This window comes from Chlorocebus sabaeus, chromosome 24, assembly GCF_047675955.1.
Source record: "Chlorocebus sabaeus isolate Y175 chromosome 24, mChlSab1.0.hap1, whole genome shotgun sequence".
NCBI classification, from domain to species: Eukaryota; Metazoa; Chordata; class Mammalia; order Primates; family Cercopithecidae; genus Chlorocebus; species Chlorocebus sabaeus.
The window spans coordinates 13,144,814-13,163,319 of NC_132927.1; the positions used below are offsets into that span (position 1 = coordinate 13,144,814).

Below are 18,506 nucleotides of genomic sequence, written 5' to 3' on the forward strand. Positions count from 1 at the left end.
TCTTTCCCCACCCCTGCCATATGGCTTCAGGTGAATTACTTCAGTAACTCATCACTGGGCCTTGACTTCCTGTTAGGTTTCCTTATCTGAAAATGACAATTATTGTGACAAGGATCAGGCAAAATCATGGAGTCTATAAAAATGATTTTAATAGCATAAAGTGGCACAGAAAGTTGGGATATTTTTCTGTGATAACTTAAAAAATGTATGTACCATAGATCACTAATCTGAAGAGTTAAAAAGTCAAGAACTTCAAGGATGGTAACTGACCTGAGTTACCTGGGCTTACTGTTTTAAGTTCCTATTTTACCTCTGCAAACATAGCCTTAGAATTAAGTAAAATGTGAATATGTAAACTGGGTGATCTATTTTATGAGGTTCTGCTACATTTTTCAGTGATTTACTTCCTATTATAAAGTTAATGCATACAAAATGTAAAAGCTCTCAACAGCTTAGAATGGCATTAATATAAAGAATAAGTACTTCCCTCCACCATTGCTCACTTTCCCACTCAATCTCTCTCTGTCTCTGCCTCTGTCTCTGTCTCTGTCTCTCTCTCTCTCACACACACAATTCCCCATTTCCACTCCCCAGAGAAAAACATTATGAACAGTTTCTTGTAAAACCAAGTACTTTAAAGATGAAAAACACTGTAAGACATTTATAGATTTTTTTTTTTAAATTAAAGAAAAATCTAGAATTATCCCATGCCAGTCAGAGTTCGTGAAATCTCAGATTTCCTTGGAACAACAGAATGACCAATTGCTGGGTAAGGGAATTGAAACAATAACCCTGTAAACAAACTGTCCAAAGTGAATGGCCAGAGACAGCCTACAGCGAAGATGGAATAAAGTCTTCAAGAAACACCACTTCCTCATCATGGTTTATAACAACTTGATGACGTTCTTCAACATGTTTTAATGATTATCATACCTTCCCCTTCACAAAGGATTGATTTATTATGGTTTAAATTTAAAGAATACTGGTTTCCCAGTTTTGAATCAGGCTTAGATTACAGAACACATAAAATCAATGACTTTGTTCTAGGCCAGGAGAAAAAAAAAAAAAAAAGAAACACCAACCAGCATTCGTTTAAGTACACAAGGAATAGTTTGGGGAAAAAATTCCTCCCGCAATTCTGCATACTAACGAGCTCCACTACTCCTTCCCTCACACATCATTGGGACCATCTCACTTCACTTTTATGCCACCCTAACATTCACAAATTACTTCACATATTATTTGTTTTAATATTCAAAACTATCTTGTCAGATAGAAAAACATTGTTTTTCAATTTACAGATTCAAAAAACTGAAGCTCAGAGCAGTGAAGTGATAGACTCAAGGTCATTCCACCAGTAAGGGACAAGACTTCACTTCTCATTGAGGTAGACCGATGACTTCTAAACATCTATCTCCAGCTCAGCTTTTTCCTCACAAGCCCCAGGACCCATATCCAACCAATGAACTTAACATCAGCACTTTGCAGTCCCAAATGCAGTTAGACTCAGAGTTTCCAGGCACAGCCCATAATATTCCTCCATAAGCCCATTCCTCTTTCAGTGGTTTTCTTTCCCAGTGAATGGTGCCACAATTGTTTCAGTTGCTCAAGCCAAAAACCTAGGCATCCTTCTGAATCCCCTACTTTTTCTCAACATACACTTAAGGTCCATCACCACATCCTGCAGATTCTGCCTTCGGAATACTTCTCAAATAGGCCCACTTCTCCCTGTCTCCCCCATAGACACTATAGTCCAAGACCCCACCACCTTGTATTGCAATCATTTCCATGTATACATTCTGCCTTTTCCCTCCCAACCGCACCCCATCCCTTCTCCACACTGTAGCCAGAGCCATTAGGCTGTTCCTCTGCTTAAAATCATTTGTCGGCTTCCAAATGATGAAGATAAGAATCTTAGATGAAGATAAGAATCCTTAGTGTGGCCTACAACGGCTAGTATGATCTGATCCCCTTGTGTCTCTCTAGCCACGTTCTTGCCTTCACTTTTTTGCTTTCATCGCTTGGGCTATTTTTTCATTTTATCCAAGGTACCCAGCTCTCTCCCTCCTAGAGCCTTTGTGCTGGATGTTCCATGTGTCTGGAATGCTTTTGCCCATTTGCTGTCCCTTGCGAATTTCTAACTCATTCTTCAGCTCAAATGTCACTTCCTCAGGGAAGCCTTCCCTGACCATCAGGTTTATACTGGGGGAATTGCTCCTTTATTGCTCCTAAATGTGAGTTTGTTTGTTTACTTGTTGTTGTCTGTTACATCCATTGCCTTGTAAGCGCTGGGACAGCATCTCATTATTGCATCTCCTGCTGGTTGGCACAGGGCTTGGCACATGTTAGACGCTCAATAAATATGGGTTCAATGACGACTGAAAGCCAGGAGTCACACTCAGACCTGTTGACCCCACATTTTACGCACAACATTCCTCCCAGCCCCCAACCTAGCGGGCCCCAGTGCCTAGATCATTAAATCAAAGTCCTGATTAATAAATGAATCACTTATTTACTAGTACTATCTAGTATATATTTACTAGTATAATCTGGGGATGGGAAGTGATATCTAATAGAGAATTCATTTGCCAAAGGAATCAGTGCTTTTAACTTGGAAGCTAAAGCTTGGAAATGAAATTCTGATCCACATGGCACATTTTAACACTGTCAAAGGAAGTTTCCGATTTAAAATTGTTAACAGTCAAATATATAGAAAGCAATGCATTAGCATTCTTCACTGGTGCAACGCTACTGTTCAAAGAAGATTAGAGTAGAATTTATTCAACTTTCACTTTTTAAAATAATGAAAGCCAGGCATAGTTGCTTATGCCCATAATCCCAGCATTTTGAAAGGCTGAGGTGGGAGGATCACTGAAGCGCAGAAGTTCAAGACTAGCCTGGGCAACAAAGGGAGATCCCAATTTCTACAGAAAAATAAAAAAATTAGCTGAGTGTGGTGGCACATGTCTGTAGTCCCAGCTACTCAGGAGGCTAAGGTGGGAGGATCATTTGAGCCCAGGAGGTGGAGGCTGCCCAGAAACACTGTTTCAAAAAAAAAAAAAAAAAAAAACTAACTAAATAAATGAAAACAAAATAAATAAAATAATGACAAATCATATCTCAGTAAACTCCCTATTGTAGGATACTTTGGATGGGAGTGAGGAAATGAGGCATTCCAGTTACAGGTTCTCAGCTTGGTAAAACTTATAAAAACATAAAAAATTAATTATAAACCTATGATGAACAAAATGTATCTTTTATTTAAAGATTTAGAAGATAGTTTTCAGGGTCCTGATTAATAAATGAATCACTTATTTACTAGTATAATCTAGATGTGGGAAGTGCTATCTAATAGATAATTCATTTGGAAAAGTGCTGGTTGACATTTCACTGAATATCATTAGAAAAAATTGGGTAGACACAGGCTAACTGTTTTTTTTTTTTTTTAAATAAGATCTTGCCCTGTCATCTAGGCTGGAGTGAAGTGCCATGGTCATGGTTCACTGCAGTCTGGTCCTTCCATGCTCAAGCAATCTTTCCACCTCAGTCTTGCAGGCAGCTGGGACGACAGGCACTTACCACAGCACCTGGCTAATTTTTAAAATTTTGAAGAGACAGAGTCTCACTATGTTGCTCAGGCTGGTTTTGAACTCTTAGCCTCAAGCAATCCTCTTGTCTCAGTCTGCAGAGTAGTTGGGACTACAGATGTGTGCAATCACACCTGGCTACTTTTTATTTTTTATTTTTTATTTTTTTTTGTAGAGATGATATCTCACTATGTTCCCTGGGCCTGTCTCAACTCTTGGCCTCAAGCAATCCTCCTGACTCAGCCTCCCAAAGTGCTGGGATTACAGGCTTCAGCCACTGTGCCAGTTTAGGTTTTTTGTTTGTTTGTTTTGTTTTTTTAACAATTCAGAACATTTAATAACTTAAGTGTATTGATTAATTGTAGAATAAAGTTTGTACTTGTGGATTTTCTTTTTTAGCATATGACCAAACATACGTCTTATTAATCTTTTTTTTTTTTGAGATGGAGCCTCACTCTGTTGCCCAGAGTGGAGTGCAATGGCACCATCTCAGCTCACTGCAACCTCCACCTCCCAAGTTCAAGAAATTCTCCTGTCTCAGCCTCCCGAGTAGCTGGGATTACAGGCATGTGCCACAATGCCTGGCTAATTTTTGTAGTTTTGTAGAGTGGTTGTCTTACAGTCTGAAAAACAGAGTTGGTTTCATGGGTGTGTGACTAGTGCTGTCGTGTGGGGCCTGCATTTAGAAGAGATGAGCCCCATGATTGGTATAATGCTCTACTGTCACTGTTTTGAAATTCTTCGTAAGTTCTGAACAAAGGGCTCTGCATTTTCATTCTGCTCTGGGCCTTACAAATTATTTAGCAGGTTCCTGCTAAAAAAAATCTCAGTGTTTTGAGAGCTTCTTTGTGTCATCCAGAAACAAAGTGTTTATTGCACTCATATTCTACACCTTGACAAGAGAAGAACTCTGAGGGTCCCTGGAATCAGAATTGTCAGTCACTAGGGGGGTCTATATACACTGGCCAATCAGGGATTTCAGACCAAAAAAACATAAGCTTCTACCCAATAAATGAGATTTCCAAATACAGTGAAACCTGGTTAACAACTTTGGTTAGTGAAGTGAAGCAATGCCAATAGACAGTTAATGTGGAACACATGGTATAGATTCAGCTGTTATTTGAGAAAAGTCCTGGCCTTTACTAGAATACGGGGGATAGCTGGGCAAAGATAGGTACAACTAACTTTACTGAACAGTCTGGTCAGCCATACTAGAAATAGTTTTATGATTTTAAAAAAAGTCCTTCAATACTTTTCTACTAAGAAAAATGAAGAACTGAACCCCTAAGGGAAACTGCCTGTTTGTGAAAAATGTTACTCCAACTGGTGCATCCAGGATTGCAATTTTAATTGCAAGCAAGCAATTTGATGGTAGGGAAAAATTCTGTGATACTATGGCTTAAAAGCACACCCTGTGCTACTTTTATAGTGCAGAAATTGAAAAAGGCTATTCGTATCTGTAAGTTACCATTTAAAAAGTTATTATTATGATTATTATTATTTAGAAATAGGGTCTTACTTGGCCGGGCGCGGTGGCTCACGCCTGTAATCCTGGCACTTTGGGAGGCCGAGGTGGGTGGGTCGCCTGAGGTCAAGAGTTTGAGACCAGCCTGGGCAACAAGGTGAAACCCCAGCCATATGAAAAATGCAAAAAAAATTAGCTGGGTGTTGTGGCAGGCACCTGTAATCTCAGCTACTCAGGAGGCTGAGGCAGGAGAATCTCTTGAACCCCAGAAGCAGAGGTTGCAGTGAACTGAGATTGCGCCATTGCACTCCAGCCTGGGTGACAAGAGTGAAACTTTGTATCCAAGAGAAAAATTAAAAAAAGAAAGGAAAAGAAAAAGAAAGAAAGAAATAGGTTCTTACTCTGTCACCAGGCTGGAGTGCAGTGGCGCAACCATAGCTCACTGCAGCCTTGAACTCCTGGGCTCAAGTGCTCCTTCCACTGCAGCCTCCCAAGTAGCTTGACTATAAGTGGACACCACCATGTTTGGCTAATTTTTAAATTTTTTGTAGAGAGGTCCCATTGTGTTGCCCAGGCTGGTTTCAAAACTCCTGGTGTCAAGCAATCCTTCTGCCTTTGCCTTCCAAAGTGCTAGGATTATAGGCATGAACCACTGCACCCAGCCTATAAACTATCATTTCAAAATAATAATATTGAAGATGATGATAATAATTATCATCATTGTTATTTTGCATCAAAAGCAAATGATTCTAGAAGAATCGATTGATTACCTACCCTCATTAACCTAGATTAAAAATTAATACCCAGGTGAAATTTAAATTTTAGGCCGAAAATTTTTCCTTGTGAGTTCAAAACTTATTTAAAATATAAAACTTTCAACTTTCTTGAGAAAGTTATACTCCTGAGACAAAAAGTAAGTAATAATATAGTTTCTAGAAATTCCTATTAGTAATAAAGGGAAAGCACTCAGTTGTAACAATAGCTTCTTCAAGAAGATAAATTTTGGTGTCAGACTTGGGTTCAGTCCTCAACTTTACTGTTTACTATGTGAGCCTGGGCAATTTCCTTGATCTTTCTAAGCCTCCGCTTCTGGATTTGAAATAGGGATAACAGCACTCAATGCAGATGTAAGGATTGAATTAGATAATAGATGTAGGTGTCCAGCACAGTGACCGGGACAGGATAAATATTCTACAAATGGAGCTATCTCACTGATAGGATTTTTCCTCCAGGATTTTAATTTATTAAATAATTACCTTATTGACAGGAATCATGTTTTTGACATTGTAGTAGAAGCCAAAATAAACCATGTTGAAAACTCCATGTCGTCCCAAAGTTGCAGTTAATCCTTTGTTGAGGCCCTGGAGTCCCCAGCCTTCCTTCTTAATGATTTGTCTTGCATAACCCATAGTGGATGGTTGCTGCAGAAGAGAGAAGCAAAGCCAGAATGATCATCTTTGGGACTGTGGAATACAGTAAATTACCATATTAACTTCCCTTCAAGCCAGAATTATTAGGGACTTTTTCCCCCCAGCTATGAATAATCATGCCTAGATCTGTGTCTTTTAAAATCAGCAAACCCAAGAAGCAAACAAAATTGCATGCATAAAAACAGGCTTTAAAGAAAAGATTGTTGGCAAAGAACAAACCATTTTGATAGAATTAGTGAAACTGATGTTATAACTATCATCACTTTCAATATGTAAGTAATTATATCCAATTCTGAATTATTCACACTAATGAAGGAGATTAACCATATAGATAATTTGGTAATCCATAACTGCACATTATCCAAAAAGAATTTGTATTTGGCTCCTGGATCCAGTGTATTCACCTTTCTAATTATGTTTTTCTAAAGCTAATGTTACAGTCTTGATTCTATTGCCTCAAAGGTTGAAGCTGGCACTATGTTATAAATTGGCCATAGATAAATAGCTGTTGATTGTACACATCCTCAAGCAGATATGCAATCAGTGTGTGTATCACTGCTGTGATAAATTATACATAAATGATGTTGGGAGTACTCGGTTACCACCTTGAAATTACTCCTTTCCAGTCCCCTGATTGATTATCCAAGGCTGAAATGTACTGACTGCTAGAATCCAGTCTGGCTGAAGAGCTCACCGCCGTTTACCCTGAGATTTACAATTCGTTACAATACAATTACAATTCACATGGGTTTTAAAAAAATGTATGAGTGACTGTTTCTTTTTTTGAAGGTACTGTACAAAAGATATCTCTCTCATATTTTCACTGAATAATAGGGGAAACCGTTTTTTTTTTTCCACCTATGAGGCACACACTGACATGACATTTGTTTGATATTTCACTGAAGCAGGTTGTTAGAGTGGTCGTGGCAGTCTGGCATACTTTCAGACTAAAAGTATTTTCTTATCATGTGCAATTAAGGCTACATCAGCAGAAGAGAATAGAACAAATCCCATCAAGGCTTTTCTTCCAGTCTGCATTTATAATAGCTATGTAATTAATGTGAAACATTTAAATGAGCTTGTTTAGATAGTAAATCCTATAGTTTTGGCTGATAAATGGTTTGAAGACTCTAGCTACACTCAACTTCATCTATTAATTTAAGGGAGCTAATTACAATCAATTACAATAAGCTTAAGAAAACTCTTCTTTGTAATATGAAAAAACCATGTGAGAATACATCTTAAAACAATAAGACATATCATACAGGAAAACCAGAAAATTTTCTGAAGGTTAAAGTTTACTTTCTGTTTGACAACATGAGATTGTTTTGTGTTTCAGCACATTGACTTTCATCCCCAAATCATTATTTTTGGGTTTTCAAAAGAGATAGGACAAGTTGAGCAGAAACTCATTTTTGTTGTAAAGACCCTGGAAGTGCTGAGTAAACTGCCCAAGTACTGCTGTCTTGCTTCAAGAAAGGCAGTCTAGGGGTGGGGGAAGGAGAGGACAGCTTTCCTGGAGCTGGGAGCAACAGGACAGAGGTGAGGCTGCCTGACCAACACAGGTTCTCCCTGCACTCAACCTAAACCTTTTCTCCATCCTCACTCTTCTGAGGTCCTGAGGGCATGAGGGAGGAGGAGCTCCGAGGCCATCTAAGTTTTAGAGCAACAGAGAAACCAATGGCGCTAAAATAAAGTGCAAATAACAATGGCTTTCCCTAAAAAAATGGGTGTAAAGATGTTTCTATTGTTTAAAAGTGTTAGTATGCTAAGTCATTAGAATTAGGATGACTAAACTAAGTATTAATTTGGATAGCATCTTTCTCATCATCTTGAGAAGATTTCTCCTAGATCTTGGTGAGAGTTGACAAATATTCAAATGGCATTTGCTAATTGTCCGTTTCCTGATTTTCACTGACTTGGGTGCTGTGTGTGTTTAAGCAAACATAATGCATGGATTTTTTTTTTTTCTTCTGAGACGGAGTCTCACTCAGTCGCCCAGGCTGGAGTGCACTGGCGCGATCTCGGCTCACTGCAAGCTCCGTCTCCGGGGTTCACGCCATTCTCCTGCCTCAGCCTCCCAAGTAGCTGGGACTACCGGCGCCCACCGCCACGCCCGGCTAATTTTTTGCATTTTTAGTAGAGACGGGGGTTTCACCGTGTTAGCCAGGATGGTCTCGATCTCCTGACCTCGTGATCCGCCCGCCTCGGCCTCCCAAAGTGTTGGGATTACAGGCGTGAGCCACGGCGCCCGGCCATAATGCATGGATTTTAAACTCAAGTGCTTTGTTGAGTTTGAACTCTAGTTGTCAGTAGTTAATTGAAGAGTAGCATAGTAATTGGAAATAGGAGCTCAGAGCTAGACAGTTCCAAGTTTGAGTCTCAGCAATACCACTTGTACTTTGGCAAGTATTTTATTCTCTCCGATTAATTCTCACTTTATTAATTTGTAAATAAGGATAATGACAGAATCTTCCTGAGGCTGGTGGCTTCTGCAGTGGCTCAAACCTGTAATCTCAGCATTTTGGGAGGCTGGGGCAGGAGGAGTGCTTGAGCCCAGTAGTTCAAGACCAGCCTGAGCAACATAGTAAGACCCCAGTCACTACAAAAAATTAAAAAATTAGCCAGGCGCTATGGCAAGCCTGTGATCCCAGTTACTCAGGAGGCTGACTCAGGAGGCTGATGCGGGAGGATCATTTGAGGTCTGGAAGGTGAGGCCGCAGTGAACTGTTTATCCTGTCATTGCACCGTGACAGGCTCCAGCCTGGATGACAGAGTGAAAGCGAGACCCTATCTCAAAAAACAAACAACAACAACAACAAAAAAACTTCCTCACAGGATTTTTGAGATTGTTGAAAGAAGTCAATGAACTTAGTCCATTGTAAGCAACTTAGTCCATTCTAAGCATTCACTATACACTTAGGTGTTAACAATAATGGCAGTTATGCTGACAATCATAAAAATAGTTATAACAATAAAATGACAGGTAATTTCTTTGTTAGTTGAAGGCAGTGGCAACCAAAAGGTGGAGTCTGATTTGAGAGAGAGAAAGCTTCTTTATTTCTTCATTCCTTCTGGCTGTCCTTTCCTTTTCCAAGAGTCCCAGACCTTTGTGATAAAGTCCACCAGAAATGCATGCAGAATGCAAGACAACAGGTCTGCTTCCTCTGAGACTCAACCAAATTCAATGCGTGGGGTGGAGATCTTGTTCCAGGTATAGTGCCTCACCCAGGAGCTTTCCTCTCTGGAGCAGTAGATCCTATAAATTGGCCTCTTCCTTATCCCTCAAAGTGAGTACCCTGGCTAGGATCTCTGCATATGGGAGGAAAGGCTGGCAATGGAAAAGCACATGAATTGGGCTTCCCCCTCTACATGGCTTTCCAGCCTACAGAGCACATTCATATATGTGATCAGGTAGCTGGAACACAGGAAGTGCTCAACACCTTTAGCCATTATCATACATGCTCAGTACTTTATGGTGTCATTTAATCCTCTCAATAAGTGTGTGAGATATGTCTTATCATGACCCCTATTTGGAAGATAAGGAAATTCAGACTTAGAAGTTAAGTTACTCGCCCAAGATTACAGAGTAAATGGTAACAACAGGTCTCCAACTGAGGTTCCTTGAACTCCAAATCTGTACTTTTACACTCTTGGTGGTTCTGCCATCCTAACATATCTGATTGCTTCTCTCAGCAACCTTGTAAGGTAGGCAGCTGGTATATCTCATTTTTCAGGTGAGGAAATCAAGGATTGTTAAGCAACATGCCTAAGATAAAATGCTGCTCATAAATGGCTTAAGCAGAACTCTGCATCTAATCCAATGTTGTTCTTTACACACTCATTCTTACTATACATAGGTAATAAGAGTTTCAGAGTTTGACAATCCAACTGATCTAAGTAACGATGAATAATAGTACAAATATATTTTTCTGGCAAATGGAGGCCTTGGGATAAAGAAAACCAGAACTCAATTGCCTATAAAAATAAGAAGTAATAGTATGATAGTGTGTTTTCTTTCTTCACTCAGGGACATTGTTTCACACACATGTAAGCAAATATTTAATTAGAAAGGCAAAACACGACTTCCACTAGGATGCTTAAATAGGAAAATACAGAATAATTTTGACTAGATCTCTGTAAACACATGGAATTTTACTAAACTTATTTGATTATGGGGTTTCCATTTAAAAACAAAATGGTAACTAATTAGCAGCATCAGCCAAATGATTCCAATACTATCTAACCCAGCAGATCACCCACTAGCTCAGTTTCCTTCTAATATTTAGATTTACTCTAATTTTCATATTTAGTTACCAATTGTGGGCCAAATTGCACTCTAACTTTCCTTGTTGTACTTTCATTGACTGCACCCAATCTGAAAAGCATGGAAGAATAAGTGGATTGGGATGAGACTTAAATATTTTTGCTTTAATTTTTACATGAAGAGATATCCTGATGATTTTAATATTTACCTATGAGAGTATTCTATAATGGTTATGGGAAATGGAATCAAATTTCTGTTTAAAAAGTTGTTAAAAGGTTTAATTAAAAAAGCAGATCCTTGGCTGGGCACAGTGGCTCACGCCTGTAATCCCAGCACTTTGGGAGGCCAAGGAGGGTGGATCACGAGGTCAGAAGTTCAAGACCAGCTGGCCAATATGGTGAAACCCTGTCTCTACTAATAATACAAAAATTAGCCAGTCATGGTGATGCAGGCCTGTAGTCCCAGCTACTTGGGAGGCTGAGGTAGAAGAATCCCTTGAACCCAGGAGGTGGAGGTTGCAGTGAGTGGAGATGGTGCCACTACACTCCAGCCTGGGCGACAGAGTGAGACTCCATCTCAAAAATAATAAATACATAGTTAAATAAATAAGGAGATCCTAAGTGAAATAAGCCAAATACAGAAAGAAAAATATCATATGATCACTTATATATAGAATCCAAAACAAAAAAGGTCAAATATGCATGTAGATAGAATGAAACAGTGGTTACCGGGGTGATGCGAGGAGCAGGGAGAGATGAGGAGATGCAGGTCGAAGTGTGGAAAGCGTCAGAAGGATGAACAAGCCTAGAGATCTAATGTCCAACATGAGGACTAGAGTTAATAAAATCGTATTGTACTGTTTTAGGGAGTTTTGTTAAATAAGCAAATTTTAGCTGCTCTTGCTACACACAAAAATAGTCACTATGTGAGATGATAGATATGTTAATCTGCTTCTCTATCGTAACCATTTTATTATCTATTTGTATCCCATAACATCATGTTGCCAACATCAAATATATCTAATAAAATATATTTTAAAATACAAAAAAATGTTAAAAAGAGAGAGAGAATATCCTTGGTGTAAATGAAGCTTCCAGGCACCACTCTGGGGCACTGAATCCTTACTCTCTTCCTGAGAGCCCAGTACTACCAACAAATCACTGAGATGACCTGTGACAGCCCAAGTTATTTTTTCTGGAGTTCTTCCATCTGACTACTGACCATACCTGACTCTGATTAGCTCATGAGATCACAGGCAGGATTTTAGGCAGCAGGCATTGTTCCCTGGGTAAATACCAGTAAGAGTACGGCCAGTGGGTACAGGCTTGGGTGTGTCAGTGGATTTCCTCCATCTCTAAGGCCAAAGAAGAGTTCTAGGCACAGCATGTCAAAAGAAAGCACGCTCCACACGCATTCCTATGGAAAGGTGAACGGGTTGCATTTGAAAGCCAATGGAATATGGGTGTTGCACCGGATTTCATCACATGGCTGGAAAGCAAACCGGATGAGACTGCACAATGGAGTGAGTGTCCATATCTGGGCCTTCAGAAAAACACTGCTTTGTTTAAAAAAAGGGGACCCAGTTGCTCCACTAAGGTAGGAAAATATGCTTGTTCTTCAGGAAATGAAGATCATCCATACTTTTCATTACTCAAATGAGGTCTTGAGGCATTTTCATACATTTGAAAAATTTAAAAATCAGAGAAAAACTTTCCTTTTATTTGAGAACAAAATGTAAGTGAAAGGAGAAGAATCAAGCTGAAAAAGTCCACATGTATAGTTCTCTTAGCTTAGATATTTCACAAATTCATCATTACAGTTTGTTTTAATAGGGCATGATTATGAACAAAAAAGATACCCAGATATAATTAGAGTCTATCCAGAGTGTATGTTGGATGAACAGGTCTATTTGCAAACAACCGGTGAGTGGAGAAGAATTTGCTGTCAACCCCTCCCAGACACCGAACCACAAAGCTATGTCAATATCAAATTGCTATTCAATAGCTAGCCCTGGAGGAGCACGGCGCCCTGCAGGTGATGAAACGCTGACGCTGTGCCTTGCCCCTGCACTGATAGCAGAGCTGGGAAGAAAGAAGGTGACAGTGCTGTGGCCACATGGGTTACGACTCAGGAAAGACTGGCAACAAAGAGGAGGCTTTGCTTCTTCATGGTCTCATAAACACTTTTCTTTTGCTTTTCCCTTGAGCTTCTTAATTATCCAGATTTCTTTATCCCAATGAAAACAGTATGGTTGACTAGAAAGACACATCTACGTTAATGTTCAGTTTCTTAGAGCTAACTTTTTTGGGCTTTATTTTCTCTACCCTATAAAATGTGGATAAAGCCACCAACCTTATAAAGAGAGATTTGAAATATCAACTGAGTGTGAGCATCAGAAAAAATGGAAGGGTTCACAGTGGCGACAACTGGGATAGGGTTAGAGGGAGATGTTGGCAAAAATCAACTAATTTTTCTTTATATAGCTCTGTCTTACTTGATTTGTTAAAAAAGTATTATGTTAATAATTCACAAAATTATATAAATATTTAAAAAAATCAAATAAAAGGAAAAAGTCACATAAGGCAAATTGCAGAGTGTCTGATATATAGTAGATATTCTGTAAATGGTAGCTATTATCATGACTTCAAAGTCTTGATTCTGAAAACAAAAATCTAGGGTTCCTGGCACAGTTGAATGGAAGACACATCCATTTTCTATAAATGATAATAGAGAGACAACTTGGCTGCTGCTTTAGATATTATTGAAAGATAACTATAGGAATGGATTCATATGCATAATTTTCTTTTCTGCCCACAGGAATCATAGACTGGAAAGAAATAATTTCTGTGCTGAATTATTGCCAGGCAGTGTTTTACACAGTAATGCAGGAAAAATTTGAACTTAACCCAATACATCATCATGAATGTTGACATGCCCTTGAAGCTGGCTTCTCCCAATATCTGTAAACAGAGCCACACGCTCACTCTCTGTATAACTCAACTTCTCTCTCCCTCAAAAGAGATGATCACAAAACAAAGCCCACAATTTACTTTATCAACATAAAGTTGACTCTATGTAATATAATAAGTTTAAACATTTGTTGCTTTTCCATGGAGAACATACTTGCTAAACTTTGTAATATCATACACGATCTAATTGGTCGCTATCAGATTATTAAGTTCCCAGGATAAAGTGTGAAGAACTATATTTATTGGTGTTATCCCAAACCAGAACCAAACCCTGAGCTAATTTTTTAAAAAATTCCTGTCTTTACAGATTTTACCATCAGTTACACATTTGCTATCTGTTCGTTGATCCTTAAAATTATAATCAGAGCAAGATAGAACACTAAGTATTTCTTTCTTGGGCTGAACATCTTTGAAGACTAAATGGAGGTAAAACAGGCTTTTGCAATTTCCTATAGGTTTACTTTCATATTTGGGGTGAGAATGATTATGTTCATATGTAACACAGATAAAAAATGACAGACTAGAAGGAAAACCTGTGCCCCAGCCACACATCAGAGGCAAATCCTATAGACCTCAAGGGAAGGAAAACACAACCCTTTAGCCAAATAATAACTTTGAAGTAGATTTCAAAGTGGAGAGGAAAACTGGGAAACAATTCACACAAGATTTTGCTTCTGGGGAGAAATTCACATTTTTCCAGGCTAGCAGAGAGCATGCCAGCCAAACACCACTTGCTTAGCACAACTAATAGGGGACTTCTAGTTCTTATAAATATACAGATAAAAACCAATGCAGCCAGTTTGGGGAGGTCCTGTAAGGACAGCAAGCTACAAAGTCACATTGGCAAGACTGGGTGTGCAAACCATCTCCAATAGGGAAATCCTTGGGCAAGCTTAGTCCCAAGCCAAAGAGACAACAGATCAGAACAACTCTTTGCCTGGGTTTAGTTTGAAGGATGGGGGGAAATTTGGGTCTATCCCAATTTTATCCACACACGTTTTTACACCCAGTGAACCAAACCAGAGCATGACAAAGCTATGATTACTTTGCTCCCCACAGAAGGTCAAGCATATTTAAATTACAGACTGGTTTTCTTTATTCACTGTGAAGTTTAAGCTACTGGCCAAGACTCTGGTATTAGAATTGGAGGAAGTGTGGCAGGGATTATAGTCTTTGACTAATACGGTGGTAATTTAAGAAGTGTAGGCAAGACAAGCACACCTATTAAAATAGTTATACATAAGCTGGAAGTATATGAGGGCGGTATCAGGAACTAAATTCACCACATTTTAAATTCACATTATTTATTTATTTAATTAATTTTTATTTTTTAATTTTTTTTATTATACTTTAAGTTCTAGGGTACATGTGCACAACGTGCAGGTTTGTTACATATGTATACATGTGCCATGTTGGTGTGCTGCACCCACTAATTCACCATTTACATTAGGTATATCTCCTAATACTATCCCTCCCCTCTCCCCTCACCCCACAACAGGTCCCGGTGTGTGATGTTCCCCTTCCTGTGTCCAAGTGTTCTCATTGCTCAATTCCCACCTATGAGTGAGGACATGCAGTGTTTGGTTTTTTTGTCCTTGCGATAGTTTGATGAGAATAATGGTTTCCAGCTTCATCCATGTCCGTACAAAGGACATGAACTCATCCTTTTTTATGGCTGCATAGTATTCCATGGTGTATATGTGCCACATTTTCTTAATCCAGTCTATCATTGATGGGCATTTGGATTGGTTCCAAGTCTTTGCTATTGTAAATTCACATTTTTTAAAAACAGTTTATGGTTAAACTGGGTGAGAGGCATATTTTGTGGGTAACATACTTCTGACTGGGTAGAGGATCAGAAGGGAGAGCCCAGGGCAGCTGGAGCAGGCACAGTACCTGTCGTTCTTGATGGGAACTCCACTTGCAGCTCCAGGACTCCAGTTCCTATCATTCGGCTGCCATGAACCTAACAGAAGGAACTTTTGCTGTATGCCAGTGCTGCACTTCGATCCTGGCTACAGGGCACCGTTCTTGCCTTCTGCCAGCCAGGCCAACCCCACATGGCAAAGGGACATCCACCTACAGCCCACACCTTCTTCTAGACCATGCTCTCTGCACCTGGAACTGTAGCAGTTCCTTTGTTCCATCTCTATCTCTCCCCTTACCTAGAAGACTTTCAGTATTATATTAAGTATCATATTGGCTACTGTTGTCCTTGGCTGTCCTCTGCTGTCCTCTGCTGCAGTGCCCCTCTCAGCTGCAGCAACTTCTTGCTGGAAGTTGTTTGGAAATTTCATGTTTAAAAGATCCCACTGACCCACCACCTTAGGCTGTAGAAATAGGAAAATCCAAAATACATTGTGTAGGACACCAGGGTGGTTTATGTCCAAGACATTAGGGCAGACAGGCTGAACAGTAGACATGCTTCCTGAGAAATTCTCCCAACTGGCAGGACAAGAGTTACCTATCTGCAAAATAAGCATCTACAGGGTACCTGCTTTGCTTTCCTTAAAGGTGTTGTCAAGCCAGTTGGCCATTCTGCGTGTAGCCCATCCATTTGGTGTTCCACCGCAACTAGTAGCTGACTGAAAAGGCTGAAAATGAGCTAAGTTCATAACCTTCCATGTGAAGTGATTAAGAAGGCTTAATTGAGGATTCATGTTAACTTTATACAGCTATTCCAGAGGAAGAAATCTCTTGATTGTGGTAGAATTCTTCCCAAAGTGGCCTCAAATGTTTTTAGTTTCATCTCTAACTTCTGCTGCTAAGTGCTAGTTATTTACAGTAAACAGATATCCAGCTACTGCTATTTATGATAATGGGCCCTTATCTGAGTTTAAAGACCTTATCAACAGGTATTGTAAGCAGGCTGCCAGTCCATATGCCTTCATAAGGAATTCAGGCTGAATGGATGGCCCTGGCATCTGATAATGACCTAAGGCACACTGAGGGAGAAGACCGTTGCTCAGTGAGCTCTGTTGGTGCCCCAAACAGGAGTCAGCTGTGACTGCTCAATATTAATTGGGGTAATAGCTCAAAATAAATCTGTCTCTACTTAAACTTACGGATTCGTAAGATCATCTTGCATCTAGAAATAGTTATCATTGGTTGAATGTCTACCATTTTCGAGGCTCTGTGTTAAGGCCTTTGTGTATATTAACACATTAAAATTCTCATAACAATCATGTAATAATAATAATGACTAACATTTACTGAACCATCACTGCATGCCAGGCCATACTGACAGATTTATGTAGTCTCATCTATTTGACTGTTTGACATGGCTATTACTATTATTTTTTTCCTAACAAATGAGGAAACTGGGCTAGGGTCAGGGTAGGAAATGTGAGGCTGTCACATAGTCAGTAACTGAGATCTCCCTCCAGGTCTTGTGCTTCCAACCACTACACAAATGGCTTGCTGTAAGGAGATGGATTGATCACTACCATTTTACCAATGAGGGAACTGCATGTACGCTGTTCAAGGCCACACTATGGGATAATGGTAAAAAGTGTAATGAGAACTTTGTTGTGTGTCTCTCCCCACAAGATTGTTCTTCCTGTTCTACACAGCTCTGATTGTATATGCTCTTCAGTAATTGGCAAACAAAGTTTAAACTCTGTTAGAAATTACAGAGCAGGAAAAAATGTGGGTTCTGCTCCTATAAATGAAATTATGGCACCTGAATTACGCAAGGTTGAGCTCCAAGATAGGCCAGCAAGTCATTCCCACCTGATCAGCTGAGAAGGTCTTCCCTGAAGGCAGGGCTTGATCTTGGCAGAGCCATTAGAAGCATTGCCTTTGGATAACATACTTTTCTTTAAACTGTTCTAAATTTTCTACGAAGAGCATGCATGTAAATGTTCACAGACAAAACATGAATGCATTCTCATGTTAAAACATTCAACATCACAAAGCCCTTCTCTTAAACTCTCACCTTCTCCTCCTCTATTCCCATCTCTTCTCCAGAGGTATGAATTTTAGTATGAATTCCTATAGACCTGAACTACTCTATATGAAAGCTACTACCCACATGTGGCCATTGAGCACCTGAAATGTCCTAGTTGAGATGTACTGTTAGCATAAAATATACACCAGATTTTTAAATTTAGTATAAAGGAAGAATGTAAATATCTCATATAATTTTTATATCAATTACACATTGAAATGAGAAATTATAGAGACAGTAAAAACATCAGTGGTTGCCAGGGATTAAGTGGGGTGGGGAGGGATGAATAGGCAGAACACAGAGGATTTTCAGGGCGGTGAAATTACTCTGTATGATACTACAATGGTGAATATATGTCATTGTACATTTGTTCAAACTCGTAGAAGGTACAGCACCAAGAGTGAGCCATAATGTAAACTATGGACTTGGGTGAGAACGACATGTTAATGTAGGGTCATCAGTTAAAACAAATGGACTGCTCTGATGAGGGATGTTGATCATGGGGAAGATGATACACGTGTGGGGGTATGGGTTCATAGGAAGTCTCTACCTCTTGCTCAATTTTGCTGTGCACCTAAAATTGCTCTAAAAATAGTCTTAAGAAAAATGAATCTACTGGGTTAAATAAAATACATTCTTAAATTAATTTCACCTGTTTCTTTTCATTTTTTAAATGTAGCTGCTAAAAATGTGGCTCACATATTTCTATTACATAGCACTGCTCTAGAGTCTAGATCATTTTTGGTGTACTTATACATGCATATTTAAGAAACATATATATATTTTGGTGCTTTGTAACATAAATATGCATTACTTTTATGCTTGCATTAATTTTTTAA

The 18,506-nt window shown here is 39.2% G+C and overlaps 1 protein-coding gene across 1 annotated transcript in view; it reads right to left on the reverse strand.

Annotated features, from left to right (window-relative positions):
• SLC25A21 (solute carrier family 25 member 21) overlaps positions 1-18,506 on the reverse strand; it is a 512,026-nt gene that overhangs the window by 31,246 nt on the left and 462,274 nt on the right. Inside the window, exon 7 of the mRNA XM_007986522.3 lies at positions 6,309-6,473. Coding sequence (XP_007984713.1) covers positions 6,309-6,473 — 165 coding nt within the window. The remainder of the gene's footprint in view (positions 1-6,308; positions 6,474-18,506) is intronic.